The sequence below is a fragment of the Crassostrea angulata genome, chromosome 6 (assembly GCF_025612915.1).
Source record: "Crassostrea angulata isolate pt1a10 chromosome 6, ASM2561291v2, whole genome shotgun sequence".
Lineage (NCBI taxonomy): Eukaryota > Metazoa > Mollusca > Bivalvia > Ostreida > Ostreidae > Magallana > Magallana angulata.
In genome coordinates, this window is record NC_069116.1 from 8,068,348 (window position 1) to 8,094,172 (window position 25,825).

A 25,825-nucleotide genomic window follows, 5' to 3' on the forward strand; every position below is an offset into this window, starting at 1 on the left:
ACCTGATCCAACAACCTTAACCTCCTCAAGCATCTGAAATTTAGGACTCAGATTCAGCATCCAAGTCTTTCAAGTCCATAAGTAGGTCCAGATGCATCATCCATGCAATTTAGGTGAAGATAGGACAAGTAATAGCTTAGATACAGGACCTGCAACAAAAACTTTAACCAGGTCCGGACGCCAACACCGAGGGTATAGTATAAGCTCCCCCTGACTTCGTCTTGGTGAGCTAATAATCCACCCTTTGTGGCCGCATTTTTTCATGGGAAACATGGTTTGATAATACTTTAATTTTCACAACCTATTCTTTCACACAAGTTTCAGCTTTTTTGACTAAATGCTTTTCCAGAGGATTTTAAAAGATTTCTCCTTATAACTTCCCATGTATAAATTTGGCATACCCCCTTGCGGCCCCACCATACCCCTGGGATTATGATTTGAACAAACTTGAATCTCTACGTCTGCATGAGGATGCTTCTATACAAGTTCGAGATTTTCTGGCCATTTGGTTTTTGAGAAGATTTTTACATAGTAAGACATAAAGAAAAATCTTTAAAAATCTTCTGGAAAAGCATTCAGTCCAAAACGCAGGAACATGTGTTAGATTTTAAGTTTAACAAAACACGATTCTCTAAAGAAAATTGGGACCACAAAGTGTGAGTTTGTGTGTGTGTGTGTGTGGGGGGGGGGGGGGGGGGTTAAATAGGAATAAAAATTTTCTTACAAATACTTAAATAACAAAAGGGTTTTGGTATTTACAATAAAAATATGTTGATAAAAATCGGCAGATTTTTTTTAACTTTATGAGGAAGACCTACTGTACATAGTTGTCAAGATTTTGATTCTGTAATGCTGATTTGATCAGTTATGGCTACTGTTGCTCAGGTGAGCGATGTGACCCCTGGCCCTTTTTTTTATCTTCTGAGAGCAGTTTCAGTCAGTTTTTGGCTTAGACAAGTCAGTTTAAGAAATGTTTACAATGTACATTTCAGGCACATGTGTACAAGATGGCATGATATCTCCCTTAAGGTGGTATGGGACACTTCCATGTTGTGACGTATTATTTATCCAAATAAAAAAATAAAATAAAGTGTAATTATATAACAGGTTTCTTTCCAAAAATGGTCACCTAACATTTGTGACACTCTGTAGCGCAGTGGGTTAGAGGGTTTACTACGAACCTGTCAGTCATGAGTGCGAATCCCGCTGGGAGTTTTTACAATATTTACCTTTTCAAATATTTTTAAAAGCTATTTTTTGGTTAAATATTGTAAAATTTGAAAATTCTAAACCGGTGAAAGTTTTTCAATTATATAGTACTCTAATCCACATTAATATCGACAGATGTCCCATACCACCTTAAGGAGGCATGATAGTCAACAAATCATTCATCAGATCTACCTCAACATTTTAGATATTTTTAGAAATAAATTTTCACAAGTAAAAAATAATTCAAAACACTCTACCTTTGAAATTTGAATGTTTACTTATATATATCGGTATAAACATAGAGCTCTTCTTTGCAAGGAGGTTAACATAGTATAAAAATGGCCACAACCACTAAACCCTCTATATATTTTTGTTTTGTTTCAGTTATTTCTTCTTTGTCTTTTCCTTAGTATCAAACTAAAGCTTTAAAGTCATATATAATAAACAGCGTGTACAACTTTATAAAATAACATTTTTTAAAAAATACTGTTGATAGTAGATTTGTTCAACATGGATAAAAATAACAGAATAGATAAACCTTTTCAGAGTATTTTAAAAATTTATTTCTCATTTAAATGAACTTATATTTGGTTCAATTTCACTCTTTCTTCTTTGTCTTTCTCTTCAGTATCAAGTTTTATTTTCCACAATGTTTCAAAGATTACGTCATTTAAATATGCATCTTTCCCCCGGAACACTGAGTAATTGTTTCCATGCAGCAATACTTTGTTAAAGCCATCAAGTGCATGAGGCTGGAAGTCCTCTTCTTTGAAATGGATTGAATCAAAGTCTTGAATACCTGACAGAGTCAAAGCTGTGTACATATCATGTTGAGGCTCATAGTAAATAAAGAAGATTCTCTTGCTCATGCCTCTCATAACCCTGTAAAAGTCTAACATACTGATGACTGATAAAATCAATCCCATGGACACCTGAACAATCACATTAACAGGAAGAAGGAAGGCCAAAACCCACGATATTGGTATTCCAAGCATGGGGACTAGTCTCCTGGTCTTTATGAATTGTAGAACATCTTTTCCATATGGATCAGCATACACAAGCTGTCCTAATTCATCGTCAATAAACTTGACCTTGGCCATCAAGGCTGTGACCATCAAATGCTTCACCCGCGGTGTCAGTTTAGGGTCATTGACAATACTCAAGTGAAGCCGAGTCCTTTCATCATGTTGAATGACTTTTTTTGGAGGTTTTTTGGGAGGGTCATTGCAGAAGTACCTAGGGGAGCAGGTTGCTCTTAGTTTAGAGTTCAAAAGCTTTACTTGAATGCATCTACTGTAGCTCATAAGACATGTAGTTGAAGAGAATTCCAACATGTGCCTGGCTAGGTGTTTTGATGCATTTCTGAACATGATTTTCATCTGTAATTATAAGATTTGAAAGAATGTTAATCCCTTGCTGAGATGCAGTATAACAATACTGGCGTGTGACCACTTCTCGCTGAGTACCACTTCTCACCAGTACATTGTGACATCATTTTTTGTCTATAATTTTATGTTTAAGGTCAGAAGCAACCTATCTTCCATTTTTTTTATCCATGCAACCTGAAGATTTCCATTATGTAATTCCAAAATGATGCTGTATATGATATTTTTTTCAGTTTTGTATAATGTGGGAATTCTGCCTGGAGCGTTTGAGCAATAAGCGGTACATAGAATTACAGAAATACCCGCGATTTACCAAAATACCCGGTGAAAACACCGAAATACCCTTCAAAAACACCAAAATGCCCATTATTACGCCATAAAGAGTGTATGTCTAGTATTTCATATAGATAGTTATTGTATATAAAGTTAATTTTATGAATAAATGTATGTTTATTATAATACTTGAACTTGTGTTATATACGTGTGCAAGAGAAAGGAACAATTCTGATAGGCCTAGGAATTACGTCTTTAAAATCGGTACATCGATTTACCCAAAAGGACCCAAAAGGACCCAAAAGACACCCAAAAGACACCCAAAAGGACCCAAAAGGAAAACAAAAGGACCCAAAAGGAACACAAAAGGAATTACTCGGAACGATTTTATAAAGATTTTATATTTATTTTTAAAAAATGTTAAAATTAAGAACTTTTTATTTTTTATTTTTTTAATAAGAAAAAAAAGGTTTCCTTTTTACATTTAAAAAAATTAATTACCTCTATTCTGTATTTTTTATTTAACAGTTTTTAACAATTTGGAACTTTGGCTTTTTGTTTTTCCAAAAATACTAAATTTTGGCTCTTAAAATGGATGGCCTCCACGTGGCAAGAGCTGGGCAACGTTATCATATTAACTACGTTTAAATGAATAAAAGGTGCTAAGATAGCGGCTAACACCCTACACTTCAGATTTTTTAATTTTTTAAACAACTCTCCCCCAAGTAGATAATATTTAGTACATTTATATTGTAAATTATGGCATTTAATGAACGTTAAAATTTCCTTTTGGGTCCTTTTGTGTTCCTTTTGGGTCCTTTTGTGTTCCTTTTGGGTCCTTTTGTGTTCCTTTTGGGTTCTTTTGGGTCCTTTTGGGTAAATCGATGCACCCCTTTAAAATAGTTCCTATTTTTATAGTTGCTTCCACTCTATATGGATTTTTGATGATTATCATATGATATTAAAAAATAAAAGCTGATAAACTTTTATTTTCAATTCTTAGTTATTTTATTCTGGGAATAAAATTTCACACCTCTATTCGAGTGAAAAGCAATTCATGCAAGAATTATCGTTCTTAACCCAATGTTTACACATGTTAAAAATCTCTATTTATGTCAAAATACTTACATTATCAAACTGAAAATTGGGGAAATACATTTAAACACTTAGATTTAAACTATGATGTTAAATATTTGTGCTCAAATGAGGCATTTCGGTGTTTTTGAAGGGCATTTCGGTAAATCATGGGTATTTTGGTAATTCTAGTTACCCAGCAATAAGTAATGATTACAGGTAGCTAAACACAGTTTCGTATAAAATCCAGGGGGGTTTTCTCTGGGGAAAAGCATGATGGGTAGGGATTTTCCTGCTATTTTTATGCGGTATACATGAAAATCAATTTTTTAAACTCTCAGTTGCATAATATAGTGAATTATCTTTCGAATACATGAAAAAAGTATGTAGAAAAATTTTAAAAATTAATTTTGTGAGACTCTAAAATAAAGGGCGGTAACTCCAAAAACATCTGGATTTTACACATGCAGAATTTCATGAATTTTTTAGTGGGTAACATAGCTCTTTCAAAAGCTGGCGAATGTACCCTGAAAATACTATGAAATGATGCCTAAGGACTTGTTCTTGAAAATGTACAGAAATAAAAATGGCTGATTTGGTTGCATTCTGCTTTTAGGGGGAACCTAAAATGCATGGGTGTACAGCATTTAGAGGCATCCTTTTGTCTATTTTCCACATGTTTTGAATGCCAAATAAATTCTAGCATTAAGTTACATGTGCATTATTTTTCAATATTTAAAAAATTCACGATTTTATCTTTCTATTGATATATAGATATATATGTAACATGTTTTAACAATTTATTTTTATAGGGGTCAGGTTTGCTTGCCCCTAATGTGAAAACGTCCTTATAACGTTACATATAAAACTGTGTTTTGCACCCACAGGGGCTTGTCACGAAGTTTTTTCAACCTTTTATATATACCACCTCTATACAATAAAATACACGTGTATTTTATTGTATAGAGGTAGTATATATAAAAGGTTGAAAAAACTTTATGACGAGCCCCTGGGGTAATGATTAGAAAGAAAAACACAGACGGAAATGTACTATTTTGGTGGGTATTTGTTTATCGGGTTGATGCATTCATAATTATTTGGGTAAAACAGGCTAATTTTTTTTCTTTAATTTAACATAATGATTGGTCCCAAGCAGGTAAACAGGTAATGGGTAAAGTCGTTCATTATTCCGTCATACATTGTGTTTGCATGACTTCTATTTCCTACTATGATTATTGCAACTCAGTTTTGTAAATATAGGCTTTTAACCAGAACAGAAAACTTATATAATCATTATAGATATACCGAGTACCTATTTTGAAAACACTCCTAATAGGGATATACCTGTAAGTGTAACCCACAAAACTCACATTGCAGTTCGAATTTCTTCTGCCCTTAATGTTATTTTGTGAATTCCGATCCCGAATATTAAGGTCAATTTCAAATAATATGATAACTTTCATACATGAAGTAGTAATATCATATAACATGCAATGATATAATGATTGCATATAAACTGATAAAGATATACCAAATGAATATTCATATCAAATGAAATTGAACTTTAGGCAGCTATGGGGTTTCATATGTATTCTGATCTTCATTGACCAAGCATCATTTGGCAAAGGGTCTATAAGTTTGATCATTTTATTCAAGGAAAAGACTTGGCTGTTTCAAAAAGGAGAGAATGATATATTATGTTTGATAGCAGCGATATTAGGGAATACATACGGTTGTCTTAATACAAGTATATTTACATACACTTTGGCACGAAAGAATCTTTTAATAAATAGACTCTATCCTTTGGCATTCTCCCTCTTGGAGAGAAATCTTAAGAAATACTATTCTCATTCATACAGAAACTGACAAGACTGAAATTGACGCGATCGATCCAGTGAAACAACCTTTCTTCGTTTGAATATTTGCGTTCCTTTAACCTTTAAAAAGTGCTTCAAAATACTAAAATGTCAACTTTATTTTAAGAAGCTTTAATTAAAAATATCTACATTGGTATTCATTGTCTTTTTGAAACATGTTGGTGTTGACTTTCCATGAATTATATTTCCATCGATCGAAACTAAACTGCATTCAGGCACGTTGCATCGGTCTTAAAAGGGGAGCAGACTAATCCAAAAACTCTTGAGAAGCAAAAAAGGCAAGTTCATGAAGTTCGCAAATCATAAAATCCTAATCCGTGGACAGATTGGGGGGGGGGGGGGGTTATGTTATTTTCCTAATTAATTCTTTCTAATTTATACATGCTCCCAAACAAGTGTGTGTGTGTGGGGGGGGGGGGGGGTCCATGTTTATTCAATTTTAAGAAAAATATTTGCTGCGAGAAAAGCCCCCCCCCCCCCCCCCCCCCCCCGATGCTGACGCTACGTCACGCCTACGTGCCTGGCATTAAGAGCACGAACTTTACGAACTTGTAAGCACTGAAATCAGACTTCCGAGTAGTGGTAGTTAAAATAATAGCCTTCACTTATTGTGGAAAAATTTGCTGTTCTTTTTATGTAACGTTCCGATCAACAATGTCAACAATCAACAATTGTATAAAACTGTCTTGCATGGTATATAGCCTTTATGTTATAATATTCTTTTGTCTGTCATTTGATTTCATTTTGACTGTATGCCAACATGGTGATGTCAATAAAACACTGAATTGAGTAATAAATATTTACGTATTTTATATACTCACTATTTATGGATAATAGATTAAATGATTCAGAGATAAATGTAAATATTTACATTTTCCAGTGTCTTTGCTACGTATCAATTTTGTACTATATAACCCATAACTTCAAATGACGTATAATTGGGGCGCAAACGGGGTTTCCTTATTTATATTTTAAAATTTAATCGTACGATGGATTAAAATTATATAAATATAAGGAATAAGGAATCATTCTTTTAGTATTATGAGGTGCATGATAATTTCGGTCGGGGCGTGATCAAATCTATCATAAAGCCCTTCGGGCTTTATTGGATTTGATCACGCCCAGACCAAAATTATCACCCTCATAATACTCAATGAATGATTCCTTATTCCTTAATTAATCATAAACATGAAAATACTTTCTTTGATGTTTCAAAAAGGTATTAACCAGTGCATAAAAATATACATAACCTTTTTATGTGTGTTATGTATATATGTTATATCCAACCACCCCCACCCCCCCCCCCCCAAAAAAAATAAGAAACTTAACAGATTTCTATACTTTTTTGTAGGTTATATTTTAACATTCATAACAATATTTACAAAACACGAATTCACAATCTAAATATTTCTTCACACGTTTCGCCGTTTCTTTTACTTCTTGGCTTCCTACCAAACAGTCTCTGTAACAAGGTGCGCGCCTTGATGAACCTCCTGGGCAGGTGCTTCGGCCCCCTGTTCCAGTCAGCGCTGGACCTCCCAATCATTGTCTTTGGGTCAAGAGTGAGCCGGATTTGTCTCACTAACGCCACCAGGAGTTCGTCGACTCGGACTTGGAATGCCACCGACGTTTCTACGTACTTGCAGTTGTAATGATGAGCCACAGCTTTACCCTCTGCAAAAAAAACCAATCGCATTCATATTTTTGGGAATCTTCAGATTTTTTTTTTGACAAAGCATTTCTTCAAATTTAGCGACAATGCATATGTGGATATCCATGAAAAGAAATGTGTAGCTACCTGAGGAAGTGACCGCTCTCGTTCTGTTGAGGTCAGTCTTGTTGGCCACTATGATGATCGGTCGGTCCACGTCTATCTTCTCCCGCAGACGACACACCTCCCGTTTGATGTAAATAAAAGACGCTGCATCAGATATGGAGTAAATCATGATGAAGGCATCATCGAACACACTGTGTCTATGGATCTGCAAAATAAAACAAGAACTGGTTAATATTGTTTTACCGACAGATAACAAGGAATTGTTCAGTTTCATTACCGAGACCTATTTGTCATTCCCGATTTCCGTCTTACCTTGTCGTTTGCGACTTCTTCTAGCTCCAGGGTGGATTCTTCTCCATCAAGAGAAAGCGACACACTGGTGAGATTTGTGTTGTCTAAAATTAAGGGAAAAATAACTCATTAAAAATGTAGGGAGAAATGCGCCATTTAAAACAGTTTCGACAAAATATATAACGCGGTACTGTTCGCTTACCTTTGATATCTTGGAGACCGATAAATTGAGAGGTGGTCATCTGGTTGATCATCATGGATTTCCCTACCGAATTGTAGCCGATGACTTTGATTCTGAAGCCTCCCTTCGTGCTGCAAGATCCTATACTGTTACATACGGGTCTCACGAAGTCGTCGTTGTCGTCCTCCAGCGTCACGCTGGTCGGGTAAAACTGCTGCTCTTTCCGAAAAGCGGGTCTTTTCTTTAGAAATTTCGGATTGGCTTCATGGTACTTGGTTGTATTTCCAGGTGAACCAGTGATTGGAGATATGACTCTGAAACTGTCCCCTTTGTTCTCGATTCCATGGGACGACAAACTGAAATTTCTCACCCTTTCCACAGCGGATGAGTTGGTCGGGCGACTGCAGGAATAGGTAGAGGATCGAGAGCGTATGGGGGGAAGCTTTTGTCTTTTGAAATCAACAGTCGCCAAGGTTTTGGCATGCTTTCGAAAATGTGGATGGATTTCATCATCAAATGTATTTTTTGCGGCTTCAGATTTCATGATTAGAGCATGAACTTCTACGATCGTCTTGTCTAAGAATTATTGACAAATTGTAGTCTTTTATATTGTTAAGTGCTAATTAAATTGGTTATGCTGGGCAATTGCACGAATCAAATGAAAGTATGAGTACATCACCTTTGGAATAAAAACGCAAGAGTTATTCACGTAATTGACGTCATTGTTTATAGTTAAATAGGTTAACAGACATAACTTCTGTCGGCCAAATTGACAGAGCTTATAAAATGTAAGTTTTCCTTTTTCAAAGAAATGAACAATTAAAAAAACATACCAATCTTTTATTTTTGGAGTTGATTTCAGAGCTTGTCCAAGAGGTGTTCAGGCCGAATTAAAAGCGACTCAGTTGCAGTTGGAAATGGGCGAGTGTTTTAGCTTCTCCATATTTCTTATATTATTATGTTGTGAAATATTGTTTTTCAGCTTTCTGCTACCTAATTAGTTGAGACGGCATAGAATGATTTTGAATGTAAATATGAAACAGAGAGGAAGTCTTGTTGCTGTACTTACATTCATTTGTACGTGACTGTGTATAGCAGAAGGAAAAATCTCAATCTACATGTAAAGAATTGTATGGACAATTTCGATTTTAAGTGGTTTTCGTAGTAACAGTTTAAAAAGTAATGGTTTCTCAATCAATTATCTTATATAAGATAAAAATTGACAATATTACAAAGGCTGATTTATGTTTTATAGCTTATATTAGTGGGCATAATCTTATGTAACATTTGCAATTTTTTTTTAATCTTTAGCCTCGTTTACCATGGCAACGCTTACCCCTAGCAACCAACTTTTTGTGTATATCTGCTTTTACATGCTAAGTGTGTCTATGTATGTAAATATAAAGAAAATTGGTGACTATGCGTGGCTGTGAAGCTGCGCTTTTTAAACATTTAAACACCAGGAGAAAAATAATTTGGAAAGGCTATTAATCAAAACTTTTATTTCTAGGTTATTAATTTCAACAAGGAAATGGCACCTGATTTGTTGAGCTGCAAATTTTTTTTTAAAAATGTAATTTATTTCAGCTTTGTATATTGACTTGCAATAAACTAACACACAATGTAAATATCTTACCAGCAGAAGTTACCGCATTCTACTTAATAGAGAGGTTGAGATTTCAAACGTGTACGGGTACGTGTACGTGAACTAGGGGAATCACCTAAATTCTTCGCGAATTACGTCATCAGTTTTTGTGACGACATGGTTTCTACACGTTCTCTAAACTTGTAGAGTGTCGTCTACACGTAAGTTCAAACGTGTAGCCTTTTACAACAAATTAAATCTTATTGATGAGTGAATGTGTTCTTGTGATACATTATATAGATTTTTAAACTTTATGCATGAAAATTTATAAGAATTTTACCATTTATTTGGAATTAACTATACAAATTCATGTCACAAAACTGCGTCGATTCACGTACACATTTATATCCTACAAGTTAAGAAATCTCAACTGATAAATTATAAAAACGTGTACGTGTACGTGTAGTTTTAATACACGTACGCGTACCCGTACACGTTTTAAATCTCAACCTCTCTATTATAGATTAAATTCACACCTCTAGATACAAACATTAAGAAACGGACAACAAACACCCACAGCTTCAGTCTACCCGAGGCTGCAGGTGCAAGGTCGCAATGACCGCGATCAACTGACACTGGGATTTCTAATATATTGCTGTTGTGGGTTTCCTGTTCTTATTATTATGGATATACATTTACTGCATTGTAACTGTAGCCCTCAATATTTTGTTTATATATACCCCAAAAGTATTTCAATCAAAAGCCACTTTGACACATTTTTTATATGGCAACTTTCAATTGATTCGTCAGTGCCCTCCACATTGGGTTTATATTAACTTGATTGCAATTGTTTCCACCATGCCATCAATATTTTGTCTGTGATGCATTAGATCGACATGCATTTGTATTACAACTGTGACCCCCTGTCCTCAGTTTTTTCATAAACCAAATATAAATTCATTGTTTGGCAATTGTATTCTCTCCCTGCTCTTTATTTCGAGTCTATGATAACTTTGACATAATGTGTGGTAACTGTACCTTATTTCTATTCCTTATTTAGAGTCTATCATAATATGGGTATACATGTATTGTATTTCCGTCTGGTTTTTAGTGGGGGTCATCTCATTATCTCAAAATATTAAAATGGACCAAATTTTGCTATATTTTTGAGTATGAGAAATGTGGATTCATTCAAAAATTAAGAAAAATAATCCTCATGATAGCATATTATTCTGTGTGAAATTTCAACTTTTTACTTTTTCTTTTCTTTTATTTCGTACTCCTACAAAGCTTCATTTTATTCAAAAAGCACAATGGCAACGCTCACCTACCGCACAACGTAAAAATTGTTTAAAATATTAAAAAACTTCTTAACAAATATAAACATTTTTTATCTGTGTTTGTTTATTGTGTACAATTTAAATAAATAGTATCCAAACAATTTCATAAAAGGTATAAAAACAGTATATTTTACTAGAATGTGCAAAAACATGCGCAATGAAAACTAAAGTCGGCCTCCCTAAAAAATAAACTCCTTTTTCCCCATGCATGGATCACCTTATGGGTATACTGAGTCAGCAATATCAGACAGCAACATATAGCTGATCATTGAATGCATTACATTACTTGAGAGAAGGAAGTCCTAGTTTTGTACCTAATGTCTTTACATTCAGTTTTATTAAACTAATGAAGTGATCTTTTCATTTGACATGGAATTCTTGTAGCAGATTACTAAATACTCATTGGCTTCTTAAAATTTTTATTATCAAAATCAATTTATTAGTACATGTAATTAAAATCCAATAGGTAACAAGAAGCCCATGAGCAACATCATTTTTCTGAGTAATACTTTAAAAGTGTACATGTATACATAACTATATTTTCTTATAATTCTATCTCTGATTCCCAAACCCTGATTTCTGGGATCATAATTTATACAAATCAATATCTATATAATTAAAGAAAGTTTTCCTATTTATTCATTAGTTTTACCCAAATACCAGAAACAATCTTCTACATTTTTCCATATCTTATAAGGAACTCAGCATTCCTTCCATAAAAAAATCCAGATTTAAAAAAAAAAATCCCTCAAAATTTGCCTATTCTTAGCCTTGCACACCTCCATGTGCCTCATTTATAATCTTGTGGTTATGGCTGAAAAAAGGAGCTTGCACTATCTTGCAAAACTGAAAATAATTGAAATTCTTCTTCGTCCAAGACACATAACTCTGTCAAAAAATGCTTGATTGTACTTTTAGAATATTCTTTATACCGAATTTCATCTCAGTAAGTACAACCTCTACAAAGAAAATGTATGGCCGAAACTGCAAATACAATGCAATTGGAGTTTTCAAAGTCCATAACTCGGTCAAATTTTTTTCGATTGTACCCAAAATCGAACTTGACCTAGATTTTTTTAAGACAGACATGTATACTAAATTTCAACTCAATATGTTCATCCTCTGTGAAGAAAATGAACGGAAACTGCAATTAATTGAAATTTTTCTAAGTCTAAGGGGCATAACTATGTAAAACATTTCTCGATCTTACCCAAAATTGATCTTGACCTAGATATTGTTATGATAAACCTGTATACCAAATTTCATATCAATATGTGCATCCACTGTGAAGATAATGAACGGAAACTGTTGGTGGACAGACCGACCGACAGACAACAGCAAAGCAATATTGAAGGGAGGCACAATGATGAATTGTACCAAATTTTGATGAAATCAGTCGGGTGAGTTCTGGAGACAAAGTGAAAATTGTGGGAAGGTTACAGACAATATACAAATAGATGGCTTGACAACAAAGGATCTGATCAGAAAAGCTTAACTCAAGTCTGTGGCCTAGATGAGCTAAAAATTCATTAAAAGATAAACAGTCTGTACAATGTGTTAATAGATACAACCATTATTATAAAAGGATTCATTCCTTAGACCCAGTCCTGCTATAAAGCTTGAAAGTCTTCAGAATTGACTAGTTTATAATTCCTGTTTTTGTAATGAACAATGTCTTTGACTCGGGTTTCGTGGACATAATCATACAGTTTCTGTACCACCCTAGGGATGAGCTCAATGTCCGCTAACTGTGCCAGCTCGTCATTATACTCCCACTGCCTGGGGCCGAGGACATGGGCGTACCTCGGGGGTAGACCCTCAGACAACCTCCTTTGGAAGTCCCTCTCTGTGTCGGACAACATGTCAGGCTTGGATGGAAGTCTGAATCTCCCTGACAGCCCCGACAAGAAGAATCGCACCTGTACGTCAAACTGAGGAAATGGACAAATTGTCTTAGGAATGCCAATGAATGCCATTGTTGGGTGATCGATGTGGATCAAGTGTTTGTACAGAGGGGTGAGTCTCTCATCAGAGATCTGGACCTGACAATCCTCGGACAGGAAGGGGAAGTGATAATGATATCCGGTACAAAGCAGTAGGATGTCTATCTCCGCCTCCTCTCCATTCAAAAATATAACAGAGTGTGGTCCTAATGCCTGGATTCCTAGCTTCTGTTTTACATTTTCTGGGAGATATGTCTCAAGCCTTGCTTTGTTGTGGCTCAAGTACACCTGGAACAATTAAAGGGATCCAATCATATCTTTAACTAGTAAACAACTTCTACAGTAAAACATTGATACAGTAAACAAGCTTAAAAGGAATTCACAGAAAAATCAGTTACCTGGTACATTCGCCTTATTCCTATTAAGTTGTTGTGTTAGTTTTTAGAAGTGTTGATATTAAATATATTTGATTTTTTTGCATTCACTGGTAGTATATAACGTCAGAAGTGACGCTAAATTTATAATTCGATCAAAATCATCCGTTAATTGATATTTTTCTTATCTTTTTTAAATGGGACATATATAGCGACACTTTGAACAGGAGCAAAATTTATGTCATTGATAAGAACTGAATAGATACATCTTTTATTTAGGCAATTGCTCAATATTTTCTTTCAGAAAAACTGCACAAAAACAATTCGCTTTATGAAACATTTGCAGGAAAAGGTTAAATTTATGTCATATTTTTAAAATAATTAAGCCACACCATTTTTGATTTCTTGGTCACTGGATCCGTGCGCACGTGCCTATGGGCTTTCAAAAAAAGAATATTAAAAAATAAATCCCGCATCCAGAAATTTTCATACTGTTTCCCGCTCTATTTTTTGTTCATTTATCTTTTTTATCAGTGGTGATTGTGCTGGTTTTTTTTACATTGATCATACCAAAAAATTTCCCGTTAGATTATCAGCCAAGTTTGCAAGTATAATCAATGCCTGTATGTTTGGATATTATTAGCGATCAGGAGGGGTCTGATACAATGGCGAATATAGTCACCAACTTTTTACTGCTTTTTACATGTATTTCATAGGAAAAAACTGACATCTGAAAATAAAATATTATCGCTCGCCTCTTTTTTTTTATGTCACCCCTAAATTTTCAAATTTCAGTTTTTTTAGTTTTAAAATTAATAAATCACCCGCTTGCCCCAATATTTTTTTTGCCTAAAATCCGAAGGTCAAGAAATCAAATTGGTGTGGCCGTATGAAAAAACTTCAAATGTATTCTGTACAAAGAAAACCAAGAATTACAGTAAGGGGGCCATTTCAGGCTCAAACCATGTATAGTCCTTTACCCTCCTTTCCATCATTAATTTTTAGGATACAAAAAAATTAAAAACAACACTTACTAATTTAGCTTCCGAGGAAACATCGATGGCTATGTCCTGTCCAGAGGCAGCTGCTCCGAGACACACTACCCTCTTTCCTCGGAACATTTCTGGAATTCTGTAGTCATGGCTGTGTACCACTTGACCTTTGAACTCCTCCATTCCAGGAATTGTGGGATACAGAGGCAGAGCATAGTGACTTTAAAATAACAAAATGAAAAACAATAGATTAAAACCTAAAGACATCTTATTTATTAATGGTATAGCATTATCAGCATTTTCATTAACTGAGCCTATTGCATTCACATAAGCATATCTGATGATGCTAGATTGAGGTCTGCAAATGTACCACATTTAGCGGTAATCATATTTTAGCAACATATTACTTTCTATATGCTGCTTCCCAACCATTAATTTGAATACAAACTATTGAATATGATTACCAGTAAACATTTAGGACCATGGAACATAAAATGGCAAAATTGAAAATATAATTACAGCTTACTTCAATTTCATCTGTTACAGTCAAAACATTTGAAATGAGTGGGGACTATTTTTTTGGAATTAGGAGAATGTTTTATTATCTTTTTAATGCATAGCATACTTAAAATACATTTTTACCTGTTTTCGCGAGAACATGACATTGGCAGCCATATGCAATTTAAACAGAAATTTACAATTCTGATGGTAGGAAATTCAGTATGTCAAAGAGAATAGTAATTAAATCAAATTTGCTCTTCCCCAAAACGTTGTTGTTATAGCTTGCAGTGCTTGCTGGTGCTTTGTGCCTGTGAACTATCATACACTGCCACATAAAAAGGACCAGGATTGAAATTTCACAACATAAAGGATCAAGATTGGAATTGTACAACATAAAGGACCAGAATTGGAATTGTAAAAGAGATAAATATTGCAACTGTATACCTTTAAGACAAAGATGAAAGAAAGTGATTAATAATGTAAAATTGGCAAAACTCAAATAATGCACAGTACATTGATCGAACCTTGAAACAAAGCAGTTTATCAGATTTTCATATTCATTAGTAAATAGAAAATTTGAGCAATATATCTGATTAAACACTAATTTTAATTCATTGGTCTGGACGTATGATCTGGTCCTAGATAAACTAGCTCAAGAAGACCTTTATTATCACACGTGACCTAATATTTACCAGGGTTGAATGGAGTCAACCAGTTATTTTCCATTTTTTTTAAGCCAAGAAGAAACGAAAGAGTTACAAAAAAATCAGTGATAGAAGCCATGTACACCACAATAAACATGAGAAAGCCGAGAACACAAAGGCGATGAACTTCAGCAGTTGATGCAGTTAATACGTATACAGTAATGGGTTCCTATATATTTCTATTGTTGAGTCGATAACGGACATATTAATTGAAATTTTTTAAATTTGTGGCAAAGTAATTCATATAGATCGACACAAAATATGAAGTATGGGTAATTGATCAAAGAACCTTAAATTGCTCCCACCACATTTTGCATGGTTTTCTTGTAGACATGCTCTTAAACATTCTAAACATCAAAAACAGAAAAAGAAGAATTAAAAAATTTTCAGCCTCAATCATGTTTTTGTTTCTATATGTTCATGTCATCTGATTTGTTAAACTGCATAAAAATGGTTTCTTTACCATATTTTTGTGAAACAGAACAACTTGTCTTGCAGAACGAGCCTGTTAAATTCCACTTTATGATGAAGAGTGTAGACATGCAATAAAAAACTTATACTCATGACTCACCAATGTTACATGAAAAGAGGTCATCTACCTCCTGAACAGCTTGATTAACACTCCTACACCCTTACCACTGGGCCCCAGACATCCACAGCTTTACACCGCCTGAACATGACTCACATGTACAGGTGTACGTCATTTACAAGTCAAAAATAGCAAACGCAGACAGCACACTGCATGATAATGGGATACGTGCTTTTTATTCTCACATGTTGCAATTTCATCCTCATGTTTAAAATACCAGGTCAGACATAAATATGAATCTTCATATGTACATTCCAATAAGTACAAACAATTGGCAATTCTCTCTTACAAATTTTCAACTCCAAAAACCATGCAGAAAGCATTTATAGTATATTTTTCAATTCTATTAAGTGTCACAAAGCACTTTCTCTTTTACAATACAATTAACGCCCCAATGCTACATGTACCGGGCTTTCTCTTGTAATAACAACAGCTAGATTTTATCATAGGGCCCTCCAAAGTTATTATATGCAAACAAAATAATGGTTTATTTTCTGAACACTGCAACACAAGTTGCAATTGCAAACTGACAGTCATAGAAATAATAAAATCAAAAATGATTGCAAATGTATTACAATTGTAAAATAAGGTATTTTAACATATATCATATGAATATATTGCATTTCACACGAAAAATCGTCGTTTACGCAAAATCTCCCCCTTAGCCAAGTTGGTAAGGGGGAAATTCTCCCACATAACAGCTTTGAAATTTTAGCAGGTACGTTGATACAAAAGTATTTACCATGACTTGGCATAAACAAATAGTGTGTTGCAATGTCAAGTATCTGCCATATAAGTTGCTGAGAAATCCTTGATGAAAATTTGTCAACAAATTTCAGCTAAAAATAAACAAAAATGTCATTAAACAGGAAGTTGGCATCCAACTGATACAAAAATATATTCAGTACAATATGGAATGCCTAAACAAATAGTGTGTTAAAATTTCAAGCATCTAGCTGCCATAAATAGTTGCTGAGAAATCTTTGAAGAAGTTTTGTTTGAAAATTTAGGCTAAAAATAAACAAAGTCATCATTTAACAGGCAATTGATGTCCGATTGGTTCAAAAATATATTACATGATATTGCATTCTTAAACAAATAGTGTGTGAAAATTTCAAGCATCTGCAATAAATAGTTGCTGAGATATCTTTGAAGAAATTTTGTTTGAAAATTTAGGCTAAATATAAACAAAGTCGTCATTTAACAGGAACTTGAGGTCTGATTGGTATTAATGAATAATTTATCCCACGATATTGCATGCCTTAACAAATAGTGTAACAAAAAATGTCCGAATGAATAGTTGCTGAGAAAAATGCGACAGAAATTTTTGTTACAGACAGACAAATAGACACTCTCCTTTGGAGCCGGGGTATAATTACTCATTTTCTTTTAAGTTCAAGAGGATGTGTTCCTGTTTTGCACACATTTGATGACTGGGTATAGAACAATAGGTGTGATTTGTGTTTTGATAGCAATTATAGTCTGCTTTCAGTCAAAAATAATACCTGTATTTTTACCATCGCCTTTACGATGAAACAAGAAGAAGATAGATATTTTGTTGTGTTTTAGGTATGATAACAAATAAATATCACCATTTTTTCATTTGATAAAATAAAGATAGTGATAAGTTTAGTCTTAAAGAACTATATATGATAAGGGCCTAAAATGGCCCCCTAAAAAGAACATCATCATTTTACTATCATTCTTTGTTTTCTTAGTACAGATATGTATGTGATGTGTTTACATAATATTCATTTTGGTTCAAGTGTCCACAATTTAGAAATATATGACATTGTAAAGACAACCTTTTCCCGCCATTTTTGCATTTTTAGCATAAAACAGCTTGTTTTCAAGCAGTTTTTCCTTCCGAAAACATAGAGCGCATTCTTGAACAAATAAAATATTTTAATCAGAGATGTATCTAGCCAAGACTAAAAAGTGACAAAAAAAATTTTCTTGTTCAAGCATGCGCTCTATATTTACCATTCGTAAATAGATAAGAAAAATATCAAGTTTTGGCTGATTTTGATTGAATTATAGAAATGGCGTCACTTCTGACGTCATATACTGACAGCGAGTGCACATAAATAAAAAAAATAGATGAAAAATATATTTTATATCAACTCTTCTAAAAAATTAGTTAACATTTTATTGTACCCGAAACACTTAAAAAATGGCGAATTACGGGGGCCAAATTTAACTCTTATCATATATAGTTCTTTCCACTCACTGATCATCTTCACAAAGTCAAGACGTTGTGAAGATGATGTGGTACACCGTGTCTCTTTTTATATCTTGGTTGCAAAATATGTAAAACGCATGTTTAGTTGATTGGTATCAACAAAAAAATATTATGAAAGGAAACAGATCTTTCTCACAAAATATTTCAATCTTTGAAGTAGCGGCTTTGACAGTACTTCTTCTAACAACACTGCTTTAGTATATATTGCGGATCACTTTCTGATTTTTCACATAAGTAGCTAAATATACATGAAGGACAAAAATTTCCAACAAAAATAACAATTTTGATATTGATTCGATAAGTTCTTATGACGTCACCGCTTTAGTATATATTGCAGGTCACTTTTATGTTTTTTTCCAAATCGGTAGCTAAAAACACGGAGCACAAAAATTCCGACAAAAATATTAATCTTAATATTGATTCGATACACTTCAATCTGAGGAAGGTTGAACATGCATGAATAAGGTCTACATTTGATAGGTTTTTCTGAAAACATCTTTACAGTTTTTGAAGCATATAAAATTGCCTATTTATTATCATATCATCATACAGTTTGTCTATTGTCTTCGAATATTCAAGCCACAGCATAAATGAAAAATATTTAGCAGCATTTTCACTAGACTCATTTCCTCAATTTATGTCAGCAATAATTGAATATTAAAATATATTTTCTCTTCAAACTTGTAACATGTACATGTACTTCCTATAGACAGAGTAAAACAAAAGCATTACATATCCAACATTTTTGCAATAACCTTTCTTGTTTAAATAAATTAATGAAATTGTTCATGACCAGATTGATGTTTGAAGTTAAATTCAAGAACATGCATGTCAATTGTTATGTAAATGTGCTTTTATGCAATTTATATTGTAACATAAAATAGATGTAAATATCAATTGGGAGTACATATGTTTTACTTATTTCATTGTCAATAGCCCTCACAGGAACTGTGATATAGACTATAGCAATTAAGCAATTATCTTACCTGGTCAATTTCCCGTTTTGCACACATTTTTTTCGATACCTAATTTTCAAATGTGTGCAAAACGGGAACAAACTGTTCAAGAGGCATTACTCTGTCAAAAATCATCAGACTGGAACCAAGTTCACACTTAACCTGTACTTTCTAATAAATTCACCTTATATGAAATATAAACTTTACATATGCACTTCAAAAGTTAGAGAGTGGAAACTAAGAATTTCCCATTTTTTCCTAAGTTCAAGAGGTATGACTCTGTCAAAAATCATCAGACTGGAACCAAATTCAAACTCACCATGTACATTTCTATGACACATTCATGCATATATCAAATTTGAGTTTAATGTGTGTAATGGTTGTTGAGATAATGAGTTCCTTTAAGAAAATGAAACTAAATTCAAACAAGTTAATACAAAAAACACTGTCAAAAATCATTGACCCAAACCGAATTCAAACACAATCAACCTGTACATCTCTATGACACATTCATATAACAAATTTTGGGCTAAATGTGTGCAACAGTTGTTGAGATAATGATCATAAAGTGGATTTCCCATTTTTTCTAAGTTTAAGAGGCATAACTCTGTCAAAAAACATCAGACTGGAACCAAATTCGTCTCAACCTGTATATTCGTAGGAAGCATACATATTTCAAATTTGAGTTGAATGTGAGCAGCAGTTGTTGAGCGATTGATGATGATGATGATCAGAAAGTGAATGACAGAGGGACGGAAGGACAGAACGGGGTAACATTATATGCTCCAGCAATTTCATAATATGTTTCATTTTAAATTTTCCTGGTAATTTTTTATCACTCAGGTGACAATAAACATATTAAAATCATTTTAATTAATCAAGGAATAAGGAATCAGTCTTTAAGCATTTTGAGGTGATCGATTATGGTGGCGTTGATCAAATCCAAAAAAGCCTGAAGGGTTTAATGAGAGATTCGATCATATTTGACCACCTCTTAATATTCAAAGAAAGACTCCTTATTACTTATACATGTATAATTTATATAATTTTCACCAATTTTTCAATTAAATATTAAATTACTGACATTTTACGCTAATTCCATTTTATATGATAATGCAAACCGCGCTTGTTTCCCACAATGCATCATGTTGCGTCATCGATGAATTGTATTGGACTATGCATTACAAAGATTAGTTACTGTAGTATTATCACAGACAAAAACTCCAGAAAACGTTAATAATCTGTAAAGAATCAAACTCCTCACCCATTACAGACCATTACAGCATCAAATTCCTGGGTAAGGATCTTGTCCTGAGCAGACACTGGACAGTACGACACATCCCATAATTCCCTCTCTCCTTCACATGGTCTGGAGTGGACATTGGTAACCATAGTGTTTAGCTATCAAAACATGTCAGAGTCGTCCTTATGTAGTACTTGGAAATATAAATCACCTTGATTCAATTCATACTTGTTCATGAATATGGATAATAAAATTGTGTAACAACGTGACCTCAAAATGTCTACTATGATTTGATCTAATAGCATTCAGTTGCATTTTGCATGTTGTAATAGGGAAAATCCAACTTATTTTAACAAACATAGCCCACTTATGATTTTTTGGCATAAACAAGGTTAGATGCAAATGAATAAAGAATACAAAGCTATATATATGATACAAGTCAAATTTGGCCCCCATGCTGTAGATTCCTACTTGAACGTGTGGAATTAACATCCGTGTAAAATCGCGAGAAGCGCATCTCACGAATTGTTAAATCTCTCTTTTATTTTTTGGACATATGTAAACTACATGAAACTATGATAAAAATTTGGCATTCGTCATTCCATGTTCTCGCCATTTGATGGAAAATGGCTGAATTGCGGAATTAGGACTTGCGTAAAATAAGGAATCTACAGTAATTCACAATTTTTAAAAGTGTTTAAGGTACATTTAATTGTTGTGTTATTTTTTTAGAATAGTTGATAATGATATATGTTTTTCACCTATTTCTTTGATCTATTTGCACTCTATGGGAGTCAGAAGTACCACTATTTTTTTAATTCAATCAAAGTCAGTCATAAATCAACATTTCCTATCCTTTTTTTTAATGGGAAATACTGAGCGACACTTCAAAAATAAACTTCAAACTCTGTGTCACTTATGTTTTGGACAGATACATTTTAGTTTGATGAAAATATTTTGTTTGTTTGTTCAAGCAATTGCTCAATGTTTTTTTTGATGGAAAAATTGCTTAAAAACAAGATGTTTCATGCAAAATTGTAAAAATGGGAAAAGGTTAATATTTTGATGTCATATTTCAAAATTGTGCTCATTTGAATCAAAATAAAAATTATGAAAAAACTTAACATGTATATCCGTACCAAGGAAGCAAAGAATACAGTATATTTATGTTCATCTTAAGGAACCATATTAGTCATATATAGTATTTTTCAGGGAAATTTATCTACGGTAAAATTGAACAAACGTATCGTGTCCTTTATCCATTAATTAGAATGTCTTGAGGCTCCATCTTCGCTAGCCAAGGGTTTTTGGTCCACTTTGCTCACCATTTATGGGGAGCAAAGTGGACCGAAAACCCTTGGCTAGCGAAGATGTGAGGCTCTTGTGTAAAATGTCACATACCCATCTGAGTGGTTTTGCCTTGGCATTGACCTACTTTACTTATAGTAAAAAGCATCATCCTCATCCACAAACAATACACATGACTTGACACATAACCCCCATGTGAAAGTTTCATAGCACAGCCACCAAATCGACCATTACCCAATGACTGTTTCAAATTCTGTGAAATCATTTAAATTCCTGGGGGCCAATTTTTATGGATTGCGGGTTTTTTGCTTATTCCTGGGGGTGTCATTTCTTGGATGCATCAGTTTTGACTTTCAGTAAGGAAATTAACTCTCTCAAAAGTTGTTTTCATGGAGAATGTAAATTCATGGGTGAGGGCTACCCACGAATAACACAAAAATTGAACCATCATTAAATTCTGATAATTCCACAGTATAAAGAGAAAAGTGTAGAGTAAAGTGAGTTAAATACTGGTGTTATTGTATAAGTTTCATACCTTGATGTACTTGTATAGATTGTAGTGAGCTGCGTAACTCTCTAGATATTCTAAAACATCCTGGTGCACTATGTAAGAAGGCTTGGAAGTTTGGAAAGGAAAGTTAGGGAAGGCCATCACTTCTTTTGGTAAATTGGTTCTAAAAAATAAGTAAAGCTTAATTTATACTTACAAAAGTACCGTAATATAATGACATGGACATGTATTGAAAACAGGGTGTTTAGGAAAATTAATGCTTGAATCAGCAAAGTGGTAAATCAGTACATGTACATGTAGTAAAATCTCTCAGGAAATTTTGGCCATTTTTGGGTATGAAAATATTTACAGAATATATTCCTTATTTAGTTTGATAAGTCATAACATTTATCAGCTACCGGTATTAACGTTCTTAGTAAAACTGGGAACCCATCAATTATGACCACTGTATACATGGAAATATTTGCCCCATTTTAATTTTGCCTCTTTTGCCCTTGTCAGTAGGCAAATTTGAGATGAAGGAATTCAAATTCCTCATATCATTTCTCTTTTAATACATGTACAAGTAAGTCTTGCCAAATTCAAGATGAGGCAAAACCGTTTGCAGGTAGATGGGCAGAACAACTCTCATGTCATGAGCATGTAACTGGAGCAAAACCCACAAAAATTCTCAGTGAATCTTAGTTTTACATAGTCATGCACTCTTTAACTAAGATTGTATCGATTAGAGTAGTCTTGGAGTAGCCACATAAGTTGATATTCCAGATACCGATTCCAGATATTCCCGTTATATAGAGCCTATACCTGTAACAGGCATGATAATACATTACCTTATAAATTAATATGTGATTGAGTGTTGCATGCCATAATTATGCTGGGTTGAAATAGCTTTACATCATTATGATTTATTTGTTGTAAGTTTCAAATTACTATACCTCAGTTGGATTTATTTTTAGAATGCGGCCTTGTCAGAGTGATGTAACTGACCTGAGATTTTTGTACATGGACGACTGTACAGGGAGATCGTGCTCGTCCTTTCCCGTGAGATCAGTGTAATTCCAGGTCCCTCCCACTGTCGAACTCATGTCAAAACAAACCACACTAAATAGATCAGGGCTGGCACTCAGGTGACGGGCGGCACACAGCCCGGCTGCCCCAGCCCCGATCACTGCAACTCTCTTCGCCATTGCAGACAAAGTGAAAGTAGCGATAGGAAAAATTGCAACGTGCATAGAATTTAATATATAAATTATTTTACACAAAATGACATTTTTTTGTTTATAATTTATTTGATTTAGACAGGTTTTGAAGACGTAGTCTTTTGTTGTATGTCTTCTTTTAAATAGAAGCATTCATAGAACGATCGCTTAGTGTACTTTCATTTTCTTAAGGGAACAAACATGGCGGTTTGTGTAGCTGTCATTGCAAAAGAAGTAAGTTTCTTTTACCTTTTTGTCACATGCTATTTGCTCATTTGAGACTTGACTTTTCCAATTTGTTGTACATTACTTAACACTAACAGACAAAATGTATTTACAACTTTTCATTACTATTTATAATTTTTAATCTTATTTTTTTTTTTTTTTTTAGAATTACCCCCTGTTTATCAAGACAATCCCAACAGATAATGAGCTGAAGTTCTACTACACTGTGCACACTTCTTTGGATGTCGTCGAAGAAAAGATTTCCTCAGTCGGAAAGAACACCAATGAGCTCCGGGAGCTCTACCTTGGCTTGCTATACCCAACAGAAGATTACAAAGTGTATCCTTTCATTCACGTCATGATTTGTTTTTTTTTGGCCTTATGGCAAATCCTTCTTTTTGCCTTATAGTACAGACAACTTACTTGTCTTATGCACTGATAATCAGAGATGATTACAGCTTTCAATTTTATATTAAAATTAAGTGACTTCAGGACCAAGGTCAGGTTGCTGAATTATTAAAATATACAAAATAATATATATTTGCATAATTTAAAGCAATATGAGTTGCAATTTTCATGTTGTATATTTTTCTATGATTTTAGTCTTCCTTACAACTTTATTAGATATGGATATGTTACTAATACAAAAGTCAAATTTGTTGTAGTGGTGGAGTCCATAAATTCCAGTTTACGTGATAATGAAATCAGAAGTGTGAGTAATGGAAACTATTCAATACAAAGCCATAGCTGATTTATTTGATCTGTATCTTGAAGGTACCTGGTAAATGTAAAATTGGTAATATGATTTCATTTTACTTTTTCAGATGTTCAGAAAATTACACAATGCATATGTAGACATGGTCTGTAACCCATTTTATACACCAGGGGAAAATATAACGTCACAGTAAGTAAATTATTACCTTACACAATTTTTTTTTCTTATGAATGACGTCTTGAGAATCAGTATGATTTAATAAACTGAGACTCCTCTGACCAAAACAACCCCACCACAATGCTTTTATATATGGGCCATATTAATAAACATACATATAGATGCATAAAGAACCATAAAAGGACATACATTGGCATCAGAGGAGTCTTGAATTTCTGTTCATAGGAATTATAATACATGTATTGAACATTGAAATTATATTACTTTGTAAAAAATTATTCTTTTAAAAAAAATTGGTAATTTTGTTTACAGGAAATTTGAAAATGTGGTAATGTCCATGATGCATGATTAGAAGAAACCATTAAGAATTGTCATCTATGCGGAAGGATTGTGCAATCAAGACTATAGACATCTTTGATATTCATTATCATTTGCTTTAATTATGAACTTTTAATTAAAACATGTATGTTCCAGAAGCATTCAACATTTAAATATATTTACATGCACGTTTGTACATAATAATTAAATGAACATGTAATAAATTTCTATTTGATATTTAATGTGATAGGTTTAATAATTTTATATATTTACAATGTTTTAATTAAGATTTAGTGGTCTGGTCACAATTTGAACTGGAAATAAAATTTATTTCCAATTTTTAATGTTTATACACGAATACAAGTACCATTCAAACATTACTTGGATTATAAAATAGGTAAAATGCCTTATTCAATCAGCACAAGCGACTTATGATGGATGGACATCTATGGAAGACAACCTAGCTAAGAAGGGGAAAATAAAGAAAATAGACTAAACTTTATCCTAAATGCAAAGAAGGTACATGTAAATTATAAAGACTGGTGTCAAACAATTTTAAGATTGCAGGTAGATCACAATGAATATGTTTTTATCTGCATGAATGTTTGGAAAATATTAAGGGTGAAGCAATATCGTGCATCATAAGTTATTAAATGTTGGGTAAAGATACTGTAAACGGGAAAATATTCGCCCCCACTTTATTTTCGCCCTTGTTGTCAAAGGGCGAATTTAAAACTGGGTGAATTCTATACTGCAAATAATATCTATGTTAACTGCATCTGGGCGAATTCAAGATGGGGCGAAACTATTTGTAATTGTTAAAGGGAAAAAATAAC

The 25,825-nt window shown here is 33.5% G+C and overlaps 2 protein-coding genes across 2 annotated transcripts; one reads left to right on the plus strand and one right to left on the minus strand.

The window, feature by feature from the left end:
- Nucleotides 1-1,746: 1,746 nt before the first annotated feature.
- Nucleotides 1,747-23,707, minus strand: LOC128188135 (uncharacterized). The gene is made up of 11 exons (XM_052858995.1): nucleotides 23,343-23,707; nucleotides 22,380-22,518; nucleotides 20,558-20,694; nucleotides 14,344-14,521; nucleotides 12,711-13,223; nucleotides 8,089-8,551; nucleotides 7,908-7,990; nucleotides 7,617-7,800; nucleotides 7,256-7,492; nucleotides 2,897-2,937; nucleotides 1,747-2,588 (listed from the first exon to the last, which is right to left on the minus strand). The coding sequence occupies exons 1-11, from the start codon at nucleotides 23,705-23,707 to the stop codon at nucleotides 1,791-1,793; spliced, it is 3,138 nt and encodes a 1,045-aa protein (XP_052714955.1). The 3' UTR covers nucleotides 1,747-1,790.
- On the plus strand, nucleotides 23,658-25,231 carry LOC128188134 (trafficking protein particle complex subunit 2-like protein). The gene is made up of 5 exons (XM_052858994.1): nucleotides 23,658-23,788; nucleotides 23,946-24,118; nucleotides 24,404-24,491; nucleotides 24,604-24,683; nucleotides 24,984-25,231. Exons 1-5 carry the CDS (start codon nucleotides 23,756-23,758, stop codon nucleotides 25,021-25,023), a joined length of 414 nt encoding a protein of 137 aa, XP_052714954.1. The 5' UTR covers nucleotides 23,658-23,755; the 3' UTR covers nucleotides 25,024-25,231.
- The last annotated feature ends 594 nt before the right edge of the window (nucleotides 25,232-25,825 follow it).

Bases quoted from the DNA above. Each gene is read 5' to 3' on its own strand.
- LOC128188135 (XM_052858995.1), bottom strand. From the start codon at position 23,707: ATGCTTCTATTTAAAAGAAGACATACAACAAAAGACTACGTCTTCAAA. The intron at 7,991-8,088 runs GTAAGCGAACAG...CCTTAATTTTAG, and splicing joins CGGTCTCCAAGATATCAAAG to ACAACACAAATCTCACCAGT. The intron at 7,801-7,907 runs GTAAGACGGAAA...TTTATTTTGCAG, and splicing joins AAGAAGTCGCAAACGACAAG to ATCCATAGACACAGTGTGTT.
- LOC128188134 (XM_052858994.1), top strand. From the start codon at position 23,756: ATGGCGGTTTGTGTAGCTGTCATTGCAAAAGAA. The intron at 24,119-24,403 runs GTATCCTTTCAT...CAACTTTATTAG, and splicing joins CCAACAGAAGATTACAAAGT to ATATGGATATGTTACTAATA. The intron at 24,492-24,603 runs GTGAGTAATGGA...TTACTTTTTCAG, and splicing joins GTGATAATGAAATCAGAAGT to ATGTTCAGAAAATTACACAA.